The following is a 26,011-nucleotide window of genomic DNA, read 5'->3' as shown; positions in this document are numbered from 1 at the left end:
GAAATGGTAGATTTGGAGCTCAGGTACCCAAGGGTGGAATTGGAAATCATTACTATGATTAGAAAAAAGATAGGAACTTTTGGGTAGTGCTCTATTTGTCAAGTACTTTCATAATTAATTCATGCAAGAACCTTTTGAAATGGATAGGACTACCCTACATTTTACAAATGGGAAAATTAATGCAAAAAGTAGATAATGTGACTTGCTCAAGCATGTGCAGAGTAAATTTGGGAGGACTGGACCATTGTGGCAGTGTTCTTTCTGTTGTCCCTTGCCACCTAGCCGGTTGTGGTGGTAACTTTACAGAGGCAAGTAGCAAAAGTGTGAGTAAGAACAGGCTCTCAAAGTCCTCTTCACTAACTCCAGCAGGAATAAAACACCATTGCACTCATGAATATTCTACTCTATTTCTGGTGGGGGTCTGGGTGGAGGTACCAGGTGGTGATGATTATTGATTATCTCCCATCACAGGAATGAAAGCTCCGTTAAGGGCAGGCACTTTATTGTGTTCCTCATCACGTAATGGGTACTCAATAAATATTTGTTTCATACAAGAATAAATGAAAACAAAGCAGAGTGATATGACAGTGAGTGATTGGGAGCTCCCTTGGACAGGGTGATCAGGAAAGGGCTCTTTATAAAGGTTATCTTTAAGATGAGACAGTGGGGACAAGAAGGAGGCAATGCTGTTAAGATCTGAGAAAAAAGGCCGGGTGCGGTGGCTCACGCCTGTAATCCTAGCACTCTGGGAGGCCGAGGTGGGTGGATCGCTCGAGGTCAGGAGTTCGAGACCAGCCTGAGCAAGAGCGAGACCCCGTCTCTACTAAAAATAGAAAGAAATTATCTGGCCAACTAAAATATATATAGAAAAAATTAGCCGGGCATGGTGGCACATGCCTGTAGTCCCAGCTACCCGGGAGGCTGAGGCAGTAGGATCGCTTAAGCCCAGGAGTTTGAGGTTGCTGTGAGCTAGGCTGACGCTACCGCACTCACTCTAGCCCGGGCAACAAAGCAAGACTCTGTCTCAAAAAAAAAAAGATCTGAGAAAAAGCAATCCAGGAAGAGGAAATATCAAGTTCAATGTCACCTAACAGAGTGAGCTAGCTAGTTAAAAACTCAGTGGTAACTGGAGCACAGAAACAAGTGGAATGAGGTACAGTGTAGCAAGTAGATGTCGTTGACAGGTATCAAGAACCCAATCATTGTGAGCCCAGACAAGGATTCTGGATTTTATTCTGAGTATAATGTAAATCCATAGCAGGTGATGTGATCTGATGTATATTATAAAAACATAATTCCGCCTATTTTGTGAAAAATGACCTGTAGAGGCCGGGTGTGGTGGCTCACACCTATAATCCTAGCACTCTGGGAGGCCGAGGCCAGTGGATTACTTGAGCTCAGGAGTCAGAGACAAGCCTGAGCAAGAGCAAGACCCCATCTCTACCGAAAATAGTAAACTTAGCCAGGTGTCGTGGTGCGTGACTATAGTCCCAGCTACTCAGGAGGCTGAGGCAGGAGGTTCGCTTGAGCCCAGGAGTTTGAGGTTGCTGTGAGCTAGGCTGACGCCACAGCACTCTAGCCCAGGCAACAGAGCGAGACTCTGTCTCAAAAAAAAAGAAAAAAAAATGACCTGTAGAAAAGCAAGGTGTGATGAATCAAATAAAAGATTGCTGAAGTAGGATGGTAGCAGGGAAATGGAAAAAGTGAACTTGATTTAGGACTGTGAGACATCAGGATTTAAACTGTTAGTTTCTTTGCTCATAATTTTTGCTAAAAAAGGGCAGGGGAGTGAAATAGAAGATACACAATATGGAGCTGATTTTGTGCTACTTCAGTGATATATCTCCTATGGTTTAAAAATATAAATCACTGCTATCAGTTTTAACTTGCTTCCTTCATATTTCTTTCATATAAAAATATAAAAAATAAAGAATATATAACTGTATAAGTTCTTAGACAACAACACAGCTTGAAAATAATTGGTTCAAAATTTAAAGTAATATTTTGTTAAGAGGATCCCATTTTATTAATACAAGCTACTTTTATTTTCAACATATGTAGTACTCATGGTTAGCTTCAATCTACTCAGATATCATGTCCAAGTATTATTATTCCTAGGCCTTACTTTAAAGATTTCAGCCTTGAAACAATGATTAAAAGAAATTTTATGAACACAGTTCTCCAAGCCAGTTTTGTTCCAAACTCTCTTTAATGCTTTAAGTGATTGCTAGACATAAAAAATAGTATATTTGCACCTTATGTTTAAAAGATACCAAATGTTCAGTAACTATATGCTTGATCACTATTCTTATCTTTGATAAGAAAAGACCCTAGGAGACAGTGAGACTAGAGAGAGAAATTACATTATGGGATACCTTTGCTCTCTCAGATTCTAAACCTAAATTCTTTCAAATTTTGTCTGGTTACAATGAAAACCAAAGCAGCCCTGAAAAGGCAAGGTATGGACACAGATGGTAATTATAAAGAAGAGAATAGGAGATACCCTGACTTTGCCTTGGGGGTAACCATGGAGATTTCTGAACTGATTTTATAACCTTTAAATCCCACTTGAGTCATCTCTCTCATTTTCCTGGAGTAGCTGATCAGTTTGCAAATGCCACCAGTGCTGCTCCATCTGAAAGGCCCCCCAGCACAAGGCCATGGGCAAGTGCCCAGTGTATATAATATACGCAGTATATGAGCAACTGTGCCAGGTATATGGATTCAAATAACTGGCATATTACAACAACAGGCATGACACCACCTTTGACTTCCTAAAATTAGCATTACAATGGGATAACAATACCATAACTTATGTATACACAGGAATGCATATATAAAACACATATATCTAAAATCATCTTTCATTCCAAATTCAAAACTAAGAAGGGGTAAGTTTCTTATGACTAGGACACTCTTGTAACTCTGGGGAAAACTCCAAAATGATCCTATCTTTCAGATTTCCAATGGTTTCATTTGATGCAAATCCTCCCATACAAAAGAATTCTTCTGCCTTTACACCACTAACACTTATGAACACTGATTTATTTAACCTTGAGGTTGAAGATACAAGTTTCATCAACATTATAAAACTTTCCTGGAATAAATAAAACTTAAAATTTAATTCAAATAAAATATTTTTACAAATGATGCTGTAACTTCACAGTCAGCTGTCTTTGCTTTGCTGTTACTGCCATACCCTGAAACAGTCACTCTTCCAATTCCAAGGAAAATTTTAAATGTCAAATCCATCTCAGTACAACATAGATAGACCAACTGCATCTACCTCTAAATTTTCTTTTGCAGCGAGATCTGAGTCCTTGGTAGAGTCACTCTCATACTGATTATTGCACAGAGGATCACTCAGCCACTAGTTTTAAGGGATAGATTTAAGGGATAGATATAAAGCATAGTGTTAATCCCTAATCTCAATATTAAGAAACCGGCAAAGAATTAAGCAACAGCTCTTGCTGAACTTTGTTATGGTATGAAGTGTACATTCATATCACATTTCACTACACAACCATCGTTTGTCCTCAACAATATTGGGAATATATAGATATAGATATAGACATAGATATATAGATGTATACCTCCCCTGATGTGTCAGCATGTGTCTCTCATGCTTCTTACTGTCCCAATGCATATGATTTAATGAGATGGTCTGTCCTAGTCAACTCATCCTCTCTTCTCCTTGTGTTCAAACCCAACTCTGAAACACACTGAGAAATCATTTAACTGCCCTGATGTCAGTTTGACCATCTGTAAAATGAAGATAAAACCTTCACAGATACGTGTGAAAGTGCTTTGGAAAATGTAAAGCATTGTGCAAATGCTATTCTGTACTAGTTTGTGAAACACGTCCAATATTGACTGTCCTCTCTTCCTGTACACAGCCTTCATTCCCTGCAATGTGCCACAGTTTTTTCCTCATCATTTTCCAATATTTCACCTCCTGTTCTTTACCATGTTACTTTTCTCCCTCCCTCTGTGCATCAGGGTTTCCTTGTCTGCTGTATTTCAGGCCTCAGAGGCTTTGGCTTACAAACCACTTGGCTGTCCTGCCCACAAGTCCCAGTGCTGGCTCAGCTGCCAGACCGTCAGCTCTGCTTGGCAAAGATCTTGCTCTTACACGTCATTTTATCCCCAGTGCCCAAGCAGTACTTGTCACAGAGCAGGTATTCAGTGGAAAGCTGATGGAAATAATGACAAGTCTGCCAACTAAAAAGACCAATTTCAGTATTCCCTTGGCTTTCTCTAATTTGAACCTTGAGTTTCTTATTAATCTTTGACTGCCCTTGACTTCTGTGTACACATTCTATTTAAACATTTAACACAATTCACACAGCTAAAGAAAGGGAGCAACGTGCAGACTCTCCCCGTCTCTCCTGAGCTACTATCAACTAAACATCTTAAACAAATGAAGAATGAAAAAATGTGTGTTTATACAAGGAAATTAGAATGTAATTATTTGTATTAAAAACTATTTTATTTGCTTTGAAAAGTTATTCAATACAGAGTTCCTTAAAATAGCTCCTCTACTATAATTAAATTAAAATTTGTGTTCCATAAATGTTCGTGAAAAAACTGCATCTAATAGGACACACCCCAAAATGATGCTTAATTAGAGATTTTTTTCGCCAAACTACTCAAGCTGAGAATAAACAGGTTTCAGTTTGAAAATGAGTGCCCGCACTGGGTTAGGTAATAGAAGATTAGATAAAACAATGTATGTGAAATCGATTTGTTGATTTTTTTTTTTAAGCTGCACAAAGGGAAGAATATAGGCTTTGAAATAGAATAGACCTGACTTCAGGTTCTGGCTACTTTACGTACCAGCTAGACAGCCATGGGCAAACCACTAAGCCTCAGTTTTCTCATTTATAAAATAAAAATGCTAAAATTGACTTGCAATGCTATGAAAAGTATTCCATGAGCTACCGTGCTATTGCACTGTAAACACTCCCTAAATGGTAGCCATTATTAACCATATAATAGTATCTATTAGAATATAAACACCATGTGGACAAGAGATATCATTGTGTTTTAAATACCTAAAACACCGCTTGGCACATAGCAGGTACCCAATACATACTTCTTGAATAGCTGTCCTTATGATTAGAGGATGATGGTGTGTAAAATTGTTTATCCTCTGGAACTATCCGTGTCACCCCCAGTAAAGGGCATCTAATCCCAAAGGCCATTTGGTAAACTCTTTGGTAAAATCCCTGTCCAGTGCGAATAGAGCTGGTATTTTTCAAAACATCTTTATTAGAAAACTAAAGCAGGATGGGTGTGGAGGGTGGAGAATTCAACTTCTTTTTAAAATGCTCTGAAATCAATTCATCTGTTATTTGAAATTAACTAAGGCTGGCAAAAGAATGGCCAGAATGACATAGGTTACCAGTCCCTTTGTGCACATAAAGTATTTGAGGAGTAAGGGAAGGGCATGACATCTCACCTTCCTATTTAAGCCCTTGGGGACATGCAGGTACATGAAAAGAGAACTCATTACCCCCTCTTAAAGGTTATTTTGCTTCTTTATATGTGTACAGACAAAAATAGTAAAAATCTCAAGGCAGGTCTTTTTCTTAAAGAAACACTTATTTATAAAATATAATCTGGTTCCCTGTTACCACCTAACCCTAGAATTTCCCCCTGAAGAAAGCAGATGCAACACTTGCCCTTATCCCTTCCTCTTGAAACCTCACTAAAACAACAGTAAAGGGATATTTTAAAAGGCTTAACCCCAGAGAAAAAGAGAAAAGAAAAGGAGACAATAGCAAATATATTTTGGAAAAGTGCAAATCAGATAGAACAGTAGAAAATGTCTCAATAGTTCCCCAAAAGTTGAACGCCAAAACAACAGTGGGAAAAACTGGGAATAAACAGATTCACACCAGAGAGCCCCCAAATGCTCAGGCATTGCAGCTCTGGGTACTTCTGGAGGTAGATAAAGAAGGGACTAAAAAGAGGAAGACTTGTTGAAAACCATTTAGGAAGAAATTAGACACCCCCCAACCCAGATCCCTTCCCACATACTATGCAGCAGGGTGACTGTCCCACCTCTCCCATGAGACAAGTCTGAGGAAGTGGAGACCCTAAAACAGTCTTGGGACAGGGGATAGCAGGCACAGTAGAGGTTAAAGTGCAGCACTGGAAACAGAGGATTGAAGATCAAATTTCCACATCTTTCCTACAAAAGTTCAAAACTCAAATCAAACCTGAATAGCACTGGCCTTCTCCAAAGAATATTGGAAGCTAGGGGACAGTGGAAGAGTATCTTCAAAGTTCTGAGGAAAGAATGACTTCCCACCTAATTCTACAGTCATCAAAATTAGGTATAAGGGTTTATAAAGCCATTTTCAGGAATATAGGCTTTTAAAAATCTCCTATGTATGCTTTTTCAGGAAACTACTGAAAGATGCACTTCCTAAAATGAGAGAATAAACAGAGAAAGACAATGACTTGGAATCCAGGAAACGGGATTTAAAACAAAAGGGAGGCAAAGGAAATCCCAGAATGGTAGGTAAAGGATATCCCATGATGGCATGACAGCTTCAGCAGGCTTAGACTGGGGCAGGTCTAGAATGTTCTGAGAGGTTTTTTGTTTTTTGAAAAATATCATCAATGAGAGGTCCAATATATTTGTAAATATAAAGAGAAACCTTACACTGGGGGGGAGTAATTTACAGCTGAATTAAATATAATTGCATAAAAAAAACACCAAGCAAACAAACAAGGAAATTTATTAATTCCAAGAAAAACAACATGTCATTCCGGAAAGGAAATGTAAACCCAGCTGTGAACAGCATTTACATAGTTATAATCATGTAAACACTGATCTACCAAAATTATGTTATGTCTGGGTTGAGGTGAGATATGAAATACAGGAAGGGCACAGCAGGAGAGGGTGCCAGTTCTTCAGCTTCTAGAAGGAGAAGTCACTGAATATTCCCTAAAACTAAAAACTAAAAGAATGAGAAAAATTACAAAACTATGTGATTTAGAGATACGGAAGTAAATGCCAAAGGAATATGCTAAAACAAAGTTAAACGTAGTTGCCTCTTGGGTGTGGAAAATGGCAGGGGCGAAGGACCACTACGTTTCCTAATAAGCCTTTAGAACTAAATCGTTTTCTAAATTGCGTGCTTGGAGCATGCTGATAAAAGTAAGAACAAAATGAAAACAAACAATAGCCCCTCCCACCCCACCCCACCCACCCCAGCCCTTGACACCAAAGAGAAAAGACTGGGTAACTAACTGAAGGATTTCAAATATGTTTTACATAGAAAAAGTAATTCTAAAAGGCTGAAAATTCTAAGTAGCCCAATTACACTTCAGGGTTATTGGAGTTAAAGGGCGTGAGTGGTGATTGGAAACTTTCTAAATGCTCAGGTACCATTTTCCTTTCCCTAAAAGTATCTTCAGTAGTTTGAAATAGGAGCGGTATAATAAAAATATAAAAAATGTATACTTAAATGTGAATTATGGACTCCACCCAGACTAGACTCTGCTTGGAAATTTGGGGATCTTCTGATATACTGCTCATTAAATCCATAAATATAGTTTGCCCCAATCAGCATGAGTTGAATTATTTTCCATGATAGTTCAATTCAGTCACAAAATTATGGAGCTTAGAATTCTATGTTATCAACAATTTCCTGCAATGATGGAGACCTGGATTTAGTTTATTTGCTGAGGAGATATATATATGTATGTGTATAACCAAGTATTGTGTGTATATAAAACAAAAGATAGGTAAAAATCAAGTATATGTATGTATGTGTATATGCAAATATGTGCACGTGGATGCATGTAGAGACACTTGAGTGCATGCACAAATCATTTATTGTGCCAGAGATTTACATATATGAATATAACCTGTTCCTCAAAAAATTTACAAAACCATCATTATCTCTATTTTTTAAAAATGGAAAATGGAATTGGGCACAATCCATCCATGACTGAGAGGCAACAGAGTACTATGTTTTTCAGGGCACAGGCTCTGGGGCCAGGCATCCTCGATTTAGGACACAGCTCTACTGGTTAGTTGGATAAATCACTTAACCTCTCTGTGCCTCAGTGTTCTCATCTGTAAAATAGGGATAACAATAGTGCCAACCACATCATATAGTTGGCAGAATTTAATGAGTCAATATAAGTAAAGCCACATAAAATAGTGGCTGGTACATATAGTATATTACAGATATTGTTAGTACAAATACCTCCAAATCCATCCTGTGCAGACCTCAACTTCTGAACACACATGCACAGAAGTACATTGGAAAGTACTTTGGAAAAGTATTAAATTTGGTAAGCAGTTGAGAAACATAGAAAAAGATACTTTCAATTACTAAGAGCATTTTTAGAGAAAATATATTCTATCAATATAAAACTTAACTCTCATTCCTTCCAACTTTATGGAGAGAGGACTTTGTAATACATATTATCTAAAGAAAACAAAAAACCCTATATATAACTCACCACAAATAGACACAAGGCAGTTGTTTTCCCAACTGTTTTTCTATATAAATGCCAACTGGGAAAGAATTTTTACATGAAAGTGAAATTGTAATGTTTCCCTTGAACACTGTTTTATGTAAGTTTCTTTGAGAAAACAAGCAGATAATCAATGAAGTATCACAGAACCCCTTCAGTAAGAATATGTTATACTTAGAGAAAAGTCAAAAGTATAAACACTGTAAAAGTTATTTTAACCTACTATTCTCTTAATTTACAACTAAAAACTCAGATAGTTTTTTCTCCAAGTAAACATTCAACATAATGTAAAACTACAGAAGTCAGATTGCCTTATCTTGAAAAATTAATACAACCTGAGATTCATCTCCCCCAAAATAAAAACTTTCAAGATGTACTTTACTGGACATTTTAATATTTTAAAAACATAGGGCCTTTTGACTCCTATCTACATGCCACATAGCCAACACTTTTAATAAACAAAAAGTTTGATTAAAGGGCTGCATTCACTAAATGATAAATGATAAACTCCAGTCTCTATCTTGTCAAATACTAAACTCTGCAAGCTTTCAGTGCTAAGTATCTTTATGTCACTTGTTTATTTTTCCTTTCCTGGTGATTGGAGGTTTAAAAATATTACATTACTTATAGTTAGTAAATAAGGGAATTCCAGTGCCAAATATTTGTACAGGATAATGGAACAGCCGCCCTCCTGTTAAGAATCCCTGGGGACTAAAATGTTAACAACTTGCTGCTTAAAACACATATGCACACACAGCCTCTGTTTTAGCCAATTCTCAAAATGCCATCACAAGAGTCGCAGGCTTGGTCATTTCTGAAGGCCAATAATTCACCATGTCCAATATCTCTCTACAGATTTTTAAAAGAAAAGACAACATTAAATATCTTTTCCTTTAAGAATCATAAGTACAATGAGGTCAAATTTAGGAAAAATAAGTTAGAACTATAGACCAAGTGTTGAAGAAATAGTCTTCTACCTACTCAGTACCTGCAGAAATGCAAGCTTAGGTAAGAAGGTACTGGTGTGTTATACTTTAATAAATACAGAAGATTATTTCTAAAAATCTATCTTCATTTACTCCCCTTTTCAATTTGATTTACACTGGTAACTGCGGAGCTAATTTCCTTATTAAACATGTTAGGAAAGTTCAAATTAGTAAGTGTTTGCTTCATGTGCTGTTCAAACTACTAGACAGAGAAGTGTGTTATGCCAGGATCTGCAGGTCTAGCTGACGGCTGCGAGTTCCCAGGGTTAATGATCTATCTCACGAGAGGTAAAGCATTAAGGGTAAGTCAATAAAACAGCTAAACATGTTAGAGAGGTCACCATGTGCACGGCTTCTGTTGCCTCGTAAGCTGGGTCAGCTCAAGTGTGCAAGCTCAGCCCTATCTCAGAAGATTTACAGGGTGTTACTGGTCTCTAAAGAGGCTATCTCTACAGATTATTGGGCCATTCCTCAGAATGTGAGGCAGGGGTCCTCATTACCAAAATCTGTACATGAAAACACAGATAGGAAGGTGCCTTCGAAATATTCTAAGCAACATAGCCAAAATAATACTAGACTCAGTTCTAACCTAGATCATGCCTCTTACTCAGACCACACACCAGATGTGTCCAGATCCTTCCCAAACACAAGAGGGGCATGAATTCAGTATAGAAGGCATCCTCGCGGCAAGACATTTTACAAGACAAGTTAGGAAACTGGGAGTTTAAAAAGATGACATTTTATTAGGCAGAAAGAAAACTCATACTTTAATATCTGTCAATAACTTTTGAACCTATCTATAACTCGATGCCTGTGAAAGTATCTCCTTCCAAACACATTCTTTTCATTGTTTTACCTTTATTTTCAAATGAGATATGCACTTTAACTTATTTTTGTATATTCTCCAGAATAACCACAAACCCTATTTGTTAAAAAGAGTATTAAAGAAAATAGTTCCTTCAAATTTTACAAATTCACATATATAAATATTTATTACAAGTAACAGGCTTGTTCTTTTCTTTTCTTTTTTTGTTAAATATATTCAAGCAAATACACTTTCTTCCTCAACTAAAAATATTTTTTTCCAAAGAGAAAAAGTGTAAGAAAACTATTCATTGTGAATGCTATAACCTGATTCACAGTCATGCTCAACATTCAGAGAAAGAAAGGCATGTGTGAATAATGATAAATGATAAGATAAATGATAAATTTGTTATAACATGGTTGAACCTGGAGGACATTATGTTAAGTGATATAAGCCAGGCAGAAAGACAAATACCACCTGATCACACTTAAATGTGAAATCTAAAGAAGTTGAACTCATAGAAGTAGAGAGCAGAACAGTGGTTGCCAGAGGTTGGGGGAGGGAAGATGGAGTAAAAGGAGATGTTGGTCAAAGAGTATAAAGTTTTACTTAGGAGGAATAAATTTTAGTGATCTATTGCTGCGGTCCACCAGCCCAGGGCCACAGACCAGTACCAGTCCGCGGCCTATTAGGAACCAGGCAGCATAGCAGGAGGTGAGCAGCAGGTGAGTGAGCGAAGCTTCATCTGTATTTACAGCCACTTCCCATCCATCGCTTGCCATCTCCCTCGACCCCTCAACCCCCCCCACCTCCGGTCCATGGAAAAATTGTCTTCCATGAAACCAGTTCCTGGTACCAGAAAGGTTGGGGACAGCTGCTCTACTGCGGTCCCCAGTAGAGGGATGACTATAGTTAATAATAATGTACTGCGTATTTCAAAATTGCCAAAACGGTAGATTTTAAATGTTCTCACCACCACAAAAAAGTAGGTGTGGTGATAGATGTGTTAATTATCTTGGTTTAATAATTCCACAATGTACACATATATTGTTGAAACATCAAACTGTATACCCCATAAATATATACAATTATTATTTGATAATCACACATAAAATTTTAAAAACCATAGCTTTTCAAGAATTCTAGTTAACAAGTCAAAATAAAGTGCATGTATTGGATAGATATGTTTCTATTATATGAAAAATGTATAAATATTGAATGACTCCTCATTTCCTGATGTCAAGTAATATAAACATTACTGTCATGTAAGTGCTTTATCCATAATTCTATGTCAGTAAGGTCTACTGTTTTCATCCACCTTCCTGCAGCTCCCAAAGTCTTAGTTCATACCTTATGCACGGCTTCTGAAGTCTATAGTGTAATCACTAACAAGTCTTCCTGTTGTCTCCTGCCCTAAATGTGAATTATCATTTCATCCCAAGCTGGAAACACCCATTGGTTCTCTATATCCCAAGGGATAAAATCAGACCCTCCCAAAAAGACCTTCACAGTTGGACTTACTTCATGTTCTTCTCACTGGACACAGACTCCACGGCCATACAGAATTTCTAAGTAAGTTTTGCCTAACTTGCCACTTCCCTTCATTCCTCCGTGTTTACACACACTCTTCATGTTGCATTAAATCCCCTTTCTTCCCTTTCTCTACCAGAAAACCCATATGCATTTTCAATATCCAGCTCAAATAAAGACTCTCTCTCAAAGAAAGACTTTGAATACAGGGAAACAGATAATTTAGATGAATGCATCCTGCTTGTTTAAACACTAACATCCAAAATAAAACCTGCTGGAAGTCTCCAATCACTCCTCATTCTGGGTTCCCACAGTAAGTTATTTATAAATTTACTATTATATTTTGCTTTGTTGTTTTCTTTCTATTCTCCCCTTTCATTGTTGTCTCTCTCAAGTGTCTATCACAGACTGGGCACGCAATACCTGTTTAAGGAGGGAAAAAGGAAGGAAAAGGAGAATGGAAAGTGAGAAAGGGAGAAAGGAAAGGAGAAACTGCTTGACTCTTTGACAGAATATGAGAGAATAATAACTACAGTAGAATTTTTAGAATTCTTTTTATAATAAGGATATTAAAAGATTATGTTTTTAAAAATTAAATAACTACTGAATGCCTTGGAGTAATAAATGAAGCATAGTTAAGCCTTACAGAAATAAGGTCAGTAATTATTATAGTTAAATATATCATAACAGTAGTGTGGTGTAGTGAAACATACACTGGCTTTGGGCATAGAGTGCATTCGAATGCTGATGACAGCAACTACCAGCTGTGTATCTTTGGGCATGCTAGTTTCCTTCATTTGTAAAATAAATCTAACATAGTTACTATGAGTATTTTCTGAGAAAACAAACGTAAAACACTGGGCAGATGCTGAACATACAGTAAATGATATGATACATCTTCATTTAGAAATCAAGTTGCTAGGCTATCAACCAAAAATATAAATGAAACAATAAAGAGATTCAACCAAATAGTTTAATTTTAACTTAATGACTTATGACTAGCTATATAATTATAAAATTTATAACTATACAAGAGAGACCTTAAACAGTCCGTAGAAAATTAAGTACTATTTAAAGGCATTTCTGTTTTGTATTATAATTTTAAACAAAAAATTAAGGAGGGAAAATTTCTCCACGGCCATTAAAAATTTACTTGATTTCCATTAAGGAAATCAGTCAGATCTGGTTCAATCACACTATATTTTAATAAAGTTTTAAAAATGTTTCCACACAATCAACAGCCATATGCAAATTCTCTAGAATAATGAAATTGGGGGAAAAAATCTTCTCCTTTAAGCATAATTCAGGCGTTTTAAGCATGTACCAACTTAATTTCTGACCAGCGCTCGACTACTTGTGGTTTGCTGGCAGAGGAGCATATATTAGCATCACTGTCTGACAAATGATGATCTCCCGATGATGACACTCAGCTGTTGTCGACATCGTAAACATGTCTGTTCAATCTGTTTACATTCCCCCTGAGCTGGCACTGCTTTCCTAATGCCTGTGTTAATAGCAAGGTAGAACTGCAATAATAAATGAATTTCATTTAGTCTACCGCTAAAGCCTTGGGAAGTACCCATCTAAGGCTTGAAATCAATTTCCATTTACCTTCAATTTCTCTTTTAAAGAGAAGGAATTTCTGCTGCTGAAATTACTTTGAAAGTCATGACATATTCCAGTTCCTTTTCCTACTCATTTTTGGCTTGTTTTCCCATTATAATTAGAATTTAATTATTCTTAATCTCCTCATATAAATATAAAGAAGTTTCTGTTCTATGACAGTTTCACACTTACTAAAAACAAACCTAATGAGAGTAGGGTTGCCAGATTCAACAAATAAAAACACAGGATGCCTATTTAATTTTAACTTCTGATAAATAACAAACAATTTTTTAGTATATGCATTCCCTAAATGTTGCACGGGACATACTCGTACTTAAATATCATTCATTGTTTATCTGAAATTCAATTTAATTGGGCAATGTTTTATTTGAGGACCTTAAATTAGTGTTTTAACAACTTATATCTATAAACCTATAATTCAAAAGAAGGCTGAAATTCATGACCAAGGTTTATTACAAATATTTTCTAATAAGTGGCCTCTTAGCGTGCAGAGGTTTCTTGTTGCCACTTTTTGGGGCGTTGGGGGGATAGGGGGAAGTTGTTTATAAATATCTATTTTGAGGGAGGCTCTATCACTTTTTCTTGACCAGTCTGATGAATAATGGCATTTTTACTTTTGTTTGAATAGCACAACAGCCCGGCTGCCAGCTCCTTTTTTAATAATCATTCAAGAGATACGGCAGCTCTCAGAGATACCAATTATCTTCAAAAAAAAAATAATAATAGCTTTCTCAAACTAATCTGGTTTACAGGTCTTCAAAGTGAAATAAAACTTTGAATACAGAGAAACGGACAAGTTGGATGAATGCATTCTGCTTGTTTAAACATTTACATCAAAAATAAAAGTAAGAAACTTCCTAAATTTTTTTTAAGTTAGGATAAAAGGCTAAAGGTCACAAAAGACAAAAAAAACTATGAGAGTTGCTTTACAAATATTTGTGCCAAAGACCTAATATCATGTCACATCCTGCTCAAATGCCATTTCCTCTGAGTCCAGATCTTTCTAATATCCAGCTTCCTCCATTAAATTCTTACTCGTGCTACTGACTTCCAGGTACCACCCTCAATTTGATGTACTGGTCAATCCTCTCACTTTTCTAATGTTTTGTCCATTACTCAATTTAATAAACATTTATTAAAGCAATGAGCCAAGTGAATGGTTCATATTAATAAGTTGTTTATAGTCTAGTAGTTTGCACTGATTATTAAAAAAAGGAAATTTATAATAAGGGCAGTACACTGGACTTCAAAAGCTGAAAAGAGTCTATTGAAGAAATCAGCAAAGGCCCTATGAGAATGGGCTTGGCAATCAAGTTTGGTCTGAATCCAAGCTCTATCCAATTATTGCTGAGTGACCTTGGGCATATTACTGACCTTTCTGAATCTTATTTAATAATTACCTATCTCAGATGATTGTTGTCAGGTTTAAAATGAACAATCATACATAGAATGTTTTCTACAATGCAAGACACATTTGTAAGCACTTAGGAAAAGTCTGCAATTATGGAGTAAAATGGCCAAATTGTTACAAATGTTGGAACTGGACTGCCATGGTCTGAATACCAGATCCTCCCTTTACTAGCTGTGCAGACTTAGGCAAGTCACGTAACCTCTCTGTGCCCCATTTCTTCATGTATATTAAGTGAATAATAATAGCACCTATCTCAGTACAATTGTGGAGAGGATAAAATTAATTAATTTATATAAAACTCTCCATGTAAAAAAATTCATGTAAAACTCTATGGTGTCTGGCACTGTAAGCACTTGAGAAATGTTAACTATGTTAATTACCATCATCATCATTGTCATTATTATTAATTCAAGAGGTAGCATTGCAGATAAGTTTTAATGGGCTGGTAATATTTTAGCAGAAGTACTAAGAAAAAAATTCCATCTAAAAAGACATTCAGAATAAAAGCAGGGAAGACCAAAGCAAGAAAAGTTTGTTCAGGGATCAGAAAATACATCTGGACTAGACAAGGCCTTGATGCAAGTTTGAGGTACCTGTAAACACTTTATTACCCAATAGGGAGTCTCTCGAGTTCTTGGAACAGAGGAATAATGTGATCGCAGTTGCATCAGATTAACCTAGAAGCACTGGTGTGGCGTAGATTAGAAGGAGACAACGGAGGCAGGGAAGTTAGTTATGGTGCTCTGCACCTGTCTGAGCAAGAAGTTAGGAAAGCCTGAACTTGGGCATCCCAAATGAGAATAGAAAAGAAGGGACAACTTCCCAAGATTGTAGATTCAAAACTGGCAGGACCTGGCAGCTGTTTAGAGGAGGGGGCTTTCTGGAAGCCAAAGAAGAAACTGCCTGAGCAGCAGATCAGAGGCAGATTGGTTGCTGAGTGATGGATAAGTAGGAGTTGAGACCACAGATCATTCTTTAGCAAGGGAGAAGCTGTGGTGGGTCTAGACAGAGTAAGGATCTAGAAACTTGCCAGGAGAAAAGAGGCAGCCCAATGGCAATGGGGAATGAACTGTCAAAGGCAACAAAAGGAAGCAATAACCAGGATGTAGATGGACACACAGAACAGCAATGCACAAAATGCTGCTTCGTGGAAAAGAGTACATCCAACAAGCAAAGGGGGGGATGGAAAAGGCAGTTATCAATCTATGTTCGTCATCCTCCCACTGACCCCTTGAGGCTGAGTTTAGAGCTCTTCCTCTCTGGCCTCCGAGCACCTGGTGTAAACCCTATTAGAAGTCTTATCAAAGAGTAGTGGAATTGTCTGTGTATCACACACACTGGTAGTATACATGTGCTTAGTTAAGTGTTTGAAGAATGAATGAATGGATAAGTTAGTGGCCCTGAGAACCTTAGTCTTCCATGCTACTTTTGTACTATAAGGCTCTTTCCAGTATCACAAACTAGACTCTCATTCACAAGTCTATGACTTGTCCTACTTCAAGTAAGCAGGACAAATTATGTTTTTTTCCAACCTGTTTTACTAACACTTAAGCAGCCAAGTGGAATGCACAAATGGTTTTCAAAATGTGTTCCCAAAATCTTTTGTGGTTCCATGAAATACCTGACCCCATCCCTACACAACACACTGCACAGGCCTCTTCCAGAACAAAGGTTGGGAGGAGGGGGAAAATAGCGGTCATACTTAAATTGGTTATATAAGTGAGACATCATCATTAAGACTGTGGTTTGAAAAAAGAATTCCAAGACTTTTTATTTCAAGTTTAAAATACATTATATATCTCTCGAGTTATAGAAGGTTTGTATAAAGTAAGTCTTTTAGTTTATGTTTAAATGATCGCCCAAATATCATAAATTGCAAAATCAGATTCCAAACTTTCCACTACTCTCCTTTTCACCGTATATCCATGTGGAGAGAAGTAAGGCAGGAGGCACACTTCCCCTTCTCTGAGTATGGTTTCTTTTCTAACGTACTTTGTGTTTTGCAGTCACTGACCTGAAGAGTTATCCTCCAAGAAGCCAAAGAATACATTAACACAGGTTGTCCCTGTGAAATGCAAAGCTTTCGTTCAGCCTGACACTAAGATTCTGTTTTAATTGGCTTGGCACAGGAGCTGGTCAAGCACGAGTGCGTGGGAGCTGGCTCCTAAGAGCCAATTTGTGCTCAGCTGTCCCCAACTCCACATTCAGTGACTCCATGTAGGTAACTTGAAATCAACCATGCTGGGAGAATGTACCCTATGGAAATCCTCAAATGCTAAAAAATCAAGGCTTTTGTCTGCCCAGAGATCCAGTTTACCAGCACACCACTCAAGTTGTTTTAAGCTCCCTACATGAAATTAGTGCACAGCCAGGGTTGAGCCCTACTACAAAGAAAGGCATATGCTCAGTGGATTAATTTTGCAGACTTACATATCTGCAATTATGTAGCAGCCTCACTACCTAATGCCATGAGTACACAGTATTTTATACGCTCAGTGTTCTTCTAAAAATCTGTATATAAATGGCATTTTAATTGATTCAAATTTTTGATGTTAAAAAAAGTGTTTGCCGATTTTTGAACTAAAAGACTGATCATAGAATTTGAATGATGAAACGAATTTAAGAAGTAATCTAGGTCCAACTCTTTCAGAGTTTAAAAACAACAACAAATAAGATTATAGAAACTGAAACCTGCTTATGTCCACTAAACTAGGTAAAGGCAGTGCCAAGATTATAACCTTTGTCTGCTACCTCACCTCCTGAGTTTCCATGTGGGTTTCTATGGGGGGTTGGTTTTTAAAAAAGAAGAAAGAAAAAAGAAACAGTTCCATTATGACTTCTCAGTTCTAGTCCCAAGGGGCCTTTTTGAGTGGTAATAAGGTCAATGACACTAGAAAGAACTCATACTTGCTAATGAAAATGTCAGCACACAGCCAGAGTGAAATAATTCAGTCGTGTATGTATTTCCATACCTCATCATGTGAGTACAGCAAACACTTGTATTGAAATCACCTCTCACGGAAAGAAAGCTTCCCTTCTCACAGGATGTTGTTACTGCTATCACTGTTCCCTAATCTTGTGGACTGATGGAAAAATAATACATTTCCGATTGGTCTTTTTTACTACAATAAAGAGAAGATATAAACACCATACCCAGGCAAGAAGCAACAGATTTCTTTTCACCGTTCCACAGTATCCTAACATTCCCACAATGATAAGGAAACAGCAAACAGCAATCATGACCGGATGAACCACAGGAAAGTAAGTCAAGATGACCGCCTCCTCCACCCTGAAAATAGAAAAATAAAGTCATATTATAGATAAAATATGATCAAAATTCACCCAAGACACAGCACAAGATACAACTGTGATTTATGTTAATAATTCTTTAAATTATAATGCCTTCAAAACTAGGGACCATATTGCTATTTTCAAAATGGCTGTGCTATTGTTTTTATGTTTATTTGCTTGCTTTATTTTTGTTTTTGATTTGTTTAGTTTTTTTCTTTTTGTACAAGTGGTAGTATTCCTACCCCAACTCATTTAAAATATAATATAAGTGACCTCAATAAAAAGTCAATCTATTATTAGCTCTAAAGCCTTAGCCTAAATAAATCACACGGGTTCCTCTGCTATTTCCCAGCTGGGAGGAATCTCTTTCCTCTTCCGTGATCTTTGACTCCCTGTGTACCACTTTCCTGCTTCCGGACAGCTGATCCTCAAAATGTGAATGACTGCTATGCAAAGGGAAATCAATCTACATTAAAAGAAAGAAGGAGGTAGGGACGACTTTTGCTAGAACACTAAGAAAAATTCATTACCCAGAACCAGTAATAATAATGATAATAAAAATGAACCATTACCAAGCTCCCCTGTGTCAAGGACTTTACAAAAATGTATCTCATTTAATCCTTACCACGATTCAGATGGCATGTATTACAATCCCCGTTCAAAGATGAGGAAGTTAAAAGTAATTTATCCCTTCTGATATTAGTGGATCAACCCTTGAAATTTGAGAAAGAAAATGGCATCCTGGGGTTTGGTTTTTATTAGCCCAGGAATATGGAAGGAAGAAAAAGCTCAAGGTGATTTTCTTAGGGAAAAGTATTAATAACTAAGCTGTCCTTTATTCACAAATATGATATGGCTGACACACTGTTAGGAGGAAAGGTGCCTGGTTATCACCATCCCCAGAAATGTCTATATGAACGTACTGCCACCTGATCCCCTCTAGGACCAGTGGCATACCTTAACAAGAATGCTAGAAAATGCAAGTGTCTGCAGCAAAGGTTGCTATGGCAGGAAACAGCTTTCTAAAAGACTGTGGACGAGCACTACCAAATAAACAGCTAAGGGTAAAGTTACTAAAAACCAGCACCTGAGAAAATCTGATGAAAGAATTCCATACCTTGTTTCTGCAGTTAAAGTCAGAACATTATTTAGGTAGTCCCTCATCCAAGCAGAAACTGCCAACACACTGATGGACATTAACTAGAGAGAAGAAAAACACAAACTGGTTACGAATGATCTATGTAACATTCATTGCAGGATTAGCTTAAAAATTCAGATTTTAATTTTAAAATTAGCCTAACAACCTGGTTGATTCCAGGTTCAGAATAGAAACTGCACAAGATGAGGAGGCTGCAGAACAACTAAATTATCAAACATATAAGCTCAGCCTAAAACATGTTGTCATACTTAAGAGCAAGGAAGCAATTAAAAACTACTACTAGAGCAATAAAACACTGTCAAAAAAGTCACAGTGGCTAATTTAGAATGGCCTCTATTGGCTAAAATTCAAACCATTTGAGCGTTAAAATAATGGTAATATTATTTAATAAATGCAATTGTTTGAAATATACCAAATGTGTTAAAATCTATAAACTCATAATACTTAAACAAAGCTCACTGGCCACTTTGTAGAATGCTGGACACTCATTATTCAGAAAACTAATAAGAATCCACTATTTATATCTATCTTACATTTCCTGTACAACTAAAGGGAGAGCCAAAGCTTAATGAAAGTTTTTTTAGAAGAATTTCTGCTGATATGTGCAGAAAGCATGCTAGAGCATCACCATTTAACAACCCCTACTGAATAATGGATCTCTAGGAAAAGATCCTCAGTGGATGCCAAATTTTTCAGGTCAGTGGTTCTCAATTCTGTCTGTACATTAGCATTACTTAAGACTCAAAAACTTATGGAGCCCAGGTCTACCTTGGACCAATTCTTGGGAATGGGGCTTGGGCATCAGGAATATGTAACAGCTCCACAGATGTTCTAACATGCAGGCAGAGTTGAGAACCCCTGCATCACACGAAAGGCTGATGGGGATTTTTAGGGTGGAGAGAACCAGCTGACAAAAGGACAACCCACTGATCAATCTCAGTATCACAAAAAGACACAACCAGACATAATATGTCCCCAAGAGGATGCAATCAATCAGAAGTACACAGAAATTCCTCTGAAGTATTTTTACCAAGAGTCAACCTTGAACCTAAGCAAGTCTCCAGCACTATCAGTTTGTAGGAAATAAAGGGGATAAATTTAATACATTGACTGCCACACTAGAAAAAAAAAAATTTCCTTGGGGCCATGGTGTTTTATTAAATAAAATAGAATAAAAACTTCAAAAACAAAATGATCCTTTCTAATTTAATGAAAAGGTTGTTATTTTTTATTGTTTTCTGTGGGTGAGTTATATGCAACTTGAAAAATAGTCCATGTGGCTCCCAAGGTGAAGAGACGTGTGAGTTACATATGCTTCACGAGGCCCTGGGCTCAAAACTAGCATGAGTTAAATACAACTCACAAGGCAGTATTATTAAACTTGTTAAATGCCATACCAAAATCAAGAATATGAGAAATTTTACAGAACAAATGACCTTGTTTCTTCAATTAGAAACACTGGCAAGTAGGAAAAGAAAAAGAGAGAAAGAGAAACTGTTATAGATTAAATGAGACTAAGAGATTACCCAGTACAATATATTGACCTGGTTTGGATCCACATTCAAACAAATAAACTGCAAAGAAACATTTATGAGACAACTGGGGAAATTTTAACACTGACTGGAAGTTTAAAAACTTTAAGAAATTATTTTTATCATGTTAGGTACGATGGATTGTTTATTTTTTTAAAGGTTCCTTATGTTCTAGGCATATATACTGAAGTAATTATAAATGAAATATAATGATGACTGAGATATGGTTTAATAAATAATCTTGACCAGTGGGGGGTCAGGTGGGAGTGGAAGAGGGTATGTTGGCAATTACTGAAACTGGGTAATGAGTAATTGTGGATTAATTATACTGTGCTTTCTATTTTTGTATATGTTTTAAGTTTTTCAAATTTCACAAATTAAAAAAAAAGCTAAAACATGTTGAGAATGAATCTTTCTGGGAAGCTATTCTAAAAGCCACATAACATATTAACCCCTAAATTCTGGAGGACTTTCCTAGTTTGATGGCAATCTTTTCAAATTGTCCTTATACTTATCTCCATAAGCACAGTATAGTGAAATCCAACTTAACCTGATTTTTAACAACTTGTAGCATCTTAATGAACATCAATTACCATTCTGTGCTACAGCTTTAGCTATAAATGCTGATATAATGAATATATAAGATAGGAATGAGTCTGTGCTGACTCAAGCAGTGGCCATGAAACATGCTTTCTGGATAAGGTGAGCAGCACAGGTAAGGCTCTGCAGCCTCTTGAACAGTGGAGTATGGCTATCTGCTTGGAAAATCAGCTAGTGAGTTCACTCTTCCATCAGGCATTACAAATATTTGCTCAACACCTACTACATGCCTTGTACTAGGCAAGAATCAGAGACTCACAATAAATAAGAGAAACAACATCCTGGCCTTCATGGAGCCTCTTGGGAGGCATAAGCAATAAGTATACAAAAGAGATATTTATAGATTGTAAAAAGTGCCATGAACCACAGAATAGTGAAGTAACCTGTTGAAGGTCTCACAGACCCCAAGTGGCAGAGCTGGGACTCAAATCCAGGCCTTTGGGCTTTGGAGCTCCAGGCTTAGGCATTAACTGTTTGCCAGGTTTAGGAATGAGCAAAGGAGGGCTGTGGGTAGTCTGTAGAAGCCACGCTCTGTCTAAATGTCTGAGCTATATTCTTTGGTGAATAGGGGCGCAGTGGTTCTTAATTTGCAAACACAACTATATTTCAACATGGTTAATTTTCTTTATACGTGGATACATTTTATTTTGCTCATTAAATACACTTATTCTGAAAATGGGCCCATAAGTTTTACAAGATTGCCATAGCAGTCAATGGCCTAAGACAGGTTAAGAACCCTGAGACCACAGTTCAGAGGAGAGTTAGGCTAGCGATTATTATTCTCATTTCTGTTGGAAATGAACAGATTGTAAACCTCATAAAAGTTACCGAGGGGGTCAGCCACAGTGTATTAGCCCTGTTTCTGGCTTCTGCCAACCTGATGCTCTAACGTCTGTTCTGCACGCATGTGCCGGACACATGTTGCTCTGGAGAACCTGATAACAGCCCGCATCACCTTGCCTTGGCCCCTGCCTCCCTCAGTGCCCACTCCCTCCTCAGAAGGAGATCACTCCCAGGAATGCATTTTTCAAATACAAATCTACCAATCCAGAGTGGACACCCCCACGCACCTCCCTTATCAGGCTCTCACACTCAGGGCCACTGCACACCTGCCACTAATCACCCCAGGGCCAATTACTCAAACTGACCAATCCTAAGCCTGCTTACACGCCTCACCCATTCCTTCTCATAGAAACCACAGCAAAAGAACTGCCCACAGTTCCCATCTCTCCCTCTGCCTGGTGACCAACCCTGGCACTTCCCCTCTTGGTCACCCATAGTGAGACATGTACTCCCTCTTTTGGGATCTGTGAGTACAATAAACTCTCTTTGCAAAAACCATCTCCCGATTTGATGCCTTAGCATACCTAATTAATAGCAGAGCCTATTAAAACATGCAGAGGACCATGGACTCCTTGACTGAATCTGTGGTCATGTGTTCTCCCTCTAACTGGCTATATTTGGGTCTTTAAATACCTTGTAAGTGTCACTGGGACAGAAAAGTTCAAGAGAAATTAGCACATGGTGAGAATAGAAAAGCAGGCAGGGGGGTCAGATCACATGGGGTCTTGGAAGCCATTTTGAGGTGTCTGGTCTTGACCATAATGACAGTGGGAAGCCACTGAATTCTGAATTCCAGTTAGGAATTCCAGCTTTCCCCCTTTTTAGCTATATGATATTGGGCACGCCGTGTAGTCTTTCCTAAGTCCCAGTTTTCTCACCTATAAACTGTTATAAAAATAAGTCCCACTTCACAGACAATCTATATGACGAAGAAACAGAGTAAGACTCACATATATTACCTATTATTATTCCAAGTCACTGCGACCTAAGGGCTTTCTCTTGATCTTCCTCAGTCAGTTTAAAAGATTAGACTACTCTTAAATCAGTTCAGAAATGGAATCTTCAGACATTTCAAAGTCTACCAAATGAACACAGGAGGAAGCTCTGTGATAAGCTACCGACTGGACTACGGTGGCCATTCTCAATTTTGACATCTCTGAAACTGAACTCACCTCCATTCCTCTCAAAACCCGCATGTCCTTCTCACTGATTCTCCTACCTCAGTAAATGCTCTAATCAATCCTTCAATCACATACACTGGCAACTTGGCAGGCAGCCTGAACCTCTCCCTCTTCCTCAGCCCCACCAGTGCTCCCGCAATGCGTCGGGTGAATTCCTCCCCTTTCCTGCCGCTTCTGGCTAGTGCAGACCTTCATCCTCTGCAGCCAGGCAATTATAATTCCTTCATGATGGCACTCCCCAGCTCACAGAGTCCGCCTCTAACTTACTCTTGGTTTTCTGCTTATAGCTGCCCTTCATGGCTCCTCCCCGACTCCCATTTCCTAACCTCTTGAACAGGGCATACCAGGCCCTCTTCGGCTACCCTTTAACCTCTCTCTTCAACCCTGTTTCCTGCCAGCTCCCTCCCACACACATGCTGTACAGGGACAACAGCAAAAGTGCTTGCACGTCCCCAAAACACGCCACACAGGTCTCCCACCACTTCTTCACTCACGCAGTTCCCTCTGCCTAGAATGCCGTCCTGCCCCAGCCTTCTTTGCCTCATGAGCTGAGCAATATCTAGTCCTCCTTCAAGCCCTGCTTAAACATCAGATAGCGTGTAAAGATTTTCTCCCAACTCCCTCCTTACACACAGACCTCCTCCCTCTCGATGTTCTTTGTCGAGGCCTCATGGAGCAGTTATCCTATTTTCCATCTGTCTCACCCCAGTGGAGGGCACAGACCATTGCTTCTCTCCCCATCACACAGCAAAGTACCAGGTTCAGTCGTCGGGCCCAATATATGTTAGGTGGATGAGGGAGAAAATAATTAGATTAAAGGGAGATGATTTCAACTTGCTAGATAAGCTATTGGAGATCTTTAACAAAATTAGAGATGTTTTAACAAGAACTAAGCTTTCTGTCACTGGAAGTTTTCTAGTAGAGAGATGCTTGCTGAGTGACAAAGTCAAAGATTTATGTATCTGGTGGGAAGTTGCCTAGGCTGTTCTCAAAAGTCCTTTAAACTATAAACTTTGCATCCTACTCTGTCATGCTGTTTTTTTGCACAAGAGTGTTCCCAAGCATTGCACACTCACTGGGGTTGAGAAAATGATAACAGCAACAACAAATATAGTGCATGCCTAGAGCAAGAAACTAAACTAAAAGGAGACTAGGTCACCTCAGTAATTAATCCTGATGTTATTAAACCTAGAACTGAGACTTATGTGAGCAATTCAGAACTCCTTACCAATAACGGTATTTTCTGCTAATTTTCCAAAATAATTATGAAAATAATTCTTCAATTGTCACTTACAGTGGCTAAATTATTAGGAACATTGTAGTTATCATATGTAATTAGGCTTATAGTGCCTTACCTTTTTTCTAGTATTGCAACATTTATCTGAAGCCCAAGGATATATTTAGGAAATAACACAAGTATTACTTTACAGAAATATATTTAAGATATTACTTGGCAGGACATTTGCCACATTCTGTCTTTTAAAATGCTTAAAAAATGCTAGCTGTTAACATTTAGAAATATGAAATTTGCAGTGTTGGGGACATGGCCTGGTTTTGCTTGAATCTAATTATGTAAAAACAAGTCTTGAATCAAGTTGCTTTCTGAATCAGAACAGTATGTGTATGCACATTCCCCAGATTTATTATGAAATGTATACCTATAATTTCCACAAAATAGTAAGGTCACAGTCGAAAAGCAGGCTTTTAAATCCTTCAACTGTCTGCCACATATAACATATAGTCTCACATAAGATGACAGTGACACAAATAATTTCTGCTCAAGGGTGGCAGCTGTCTAAAACCACCTACCTGAACTTTTTTTTAATGTCAACTCTGTTAGCAAAGAGCAGAATGCAAAAGAGAGATCTGGATCTTAGTTACAGTTTTGTCTCTACAAAGAGAACTTGGACGAATAATTCAAACCTTCAGAACCTTTGTTTGCTCCTCTCAGAAATGGAGAAATTGGACTAGAAGCTTTCCTTCTTAAAAAAAAAAAAAAAAGGATTTCAATTGTTATTTATTAAAATGTAAAGGTAAGATCAATTCTTGATTATTTGGAGGCTGGCAGTGCAAGGTAAGCACAGCCTAGTCACCCGTCTGTTTCATGTTGCCTTTTACTCTCTGCCTTTTGTCAGCCGTGCCTTCCTGCTTCCCTCTACCAGGGGTGGGCAGGAGAAAAGAGAGCAAACAGATGAGACTACTTGCTACTGCTGTGAAAAAACAGACAACATAAATGATGGCTCAAATGAAGTCCGGAGATTACTTGTGGGTGTCATTTAAGCATGCACATCAATTAATTAAAGCAGAATAAATCAACAGCACCTTGGAGCTGTTCCAACTGATAGTTTTTACAGATCATCATATTTCCATATAGACAGGGTGACCATGCAACCTGCTCTGACCAGTAGAGACCTACTTTAAGCCTCTGCTGTTCTGGCGTAATTCTCGGTAGAGACATCCCTTCATTTCATTCTCCACATTTTCCTGGTTTTCATGATAAAGGACATGGTCACCCCATAGGCACTAAAGGTAAAAGAAGGATAAA

General features: G+C 37.8%; 1 protein-coding gene across 3 annotated transcripts in view; it reads right to left on the bottom strand.

Annotated features, from left to right (window-relative positions):
• The window catches only part of TSPAN12 (tetraspanin 12), a 60,384-nt gene that overhangs the window by 27,229 nt on the left and 7,144 nt on the right, over nt 1–26,011 (bottom strand). For 2 of the 3 annotated variants that reach the window (XM_045564460.1, XM_045564462.1), the window contains 2 exons: nt 19,269–19,351; nt 18,014–18,149 (listed from right to left, as the gene is read on the bottom strand). In XM_045564460.1, coding sequence (XP_045420416.1) covers nt 18,014–18,149; nt 19,269–19,351 — 219 coding nt within the window. Of the gene's footprint in view, nt 1–18,013; nt 18,150–19,268; nt 19,352–24,103; nt 24,198–26,011 lie in introns of those variants that run through there. The other variant, XM_045564461.1, reaches the window with a different exon arrangement.

This window comes from Lemur catta, chromosome 11 (genome assembly GCF_020740605.2).
Source record: "Lemur catta isolate mLemCat1 chromosome 11, mLemCat1.pri, whole genome shotgun sequence".
Taxonomy (NCBI): domain Eukaryota; kingdom Metazoa; phylum Chordata; class Mammalia; order Primates; family Lemuridae; genus Lemur; species Lemur catta.
Note: the sequence above shows the minus strand (reverse complement) of the source record. Positions and strands in the feature narration are given on the sequence as shown.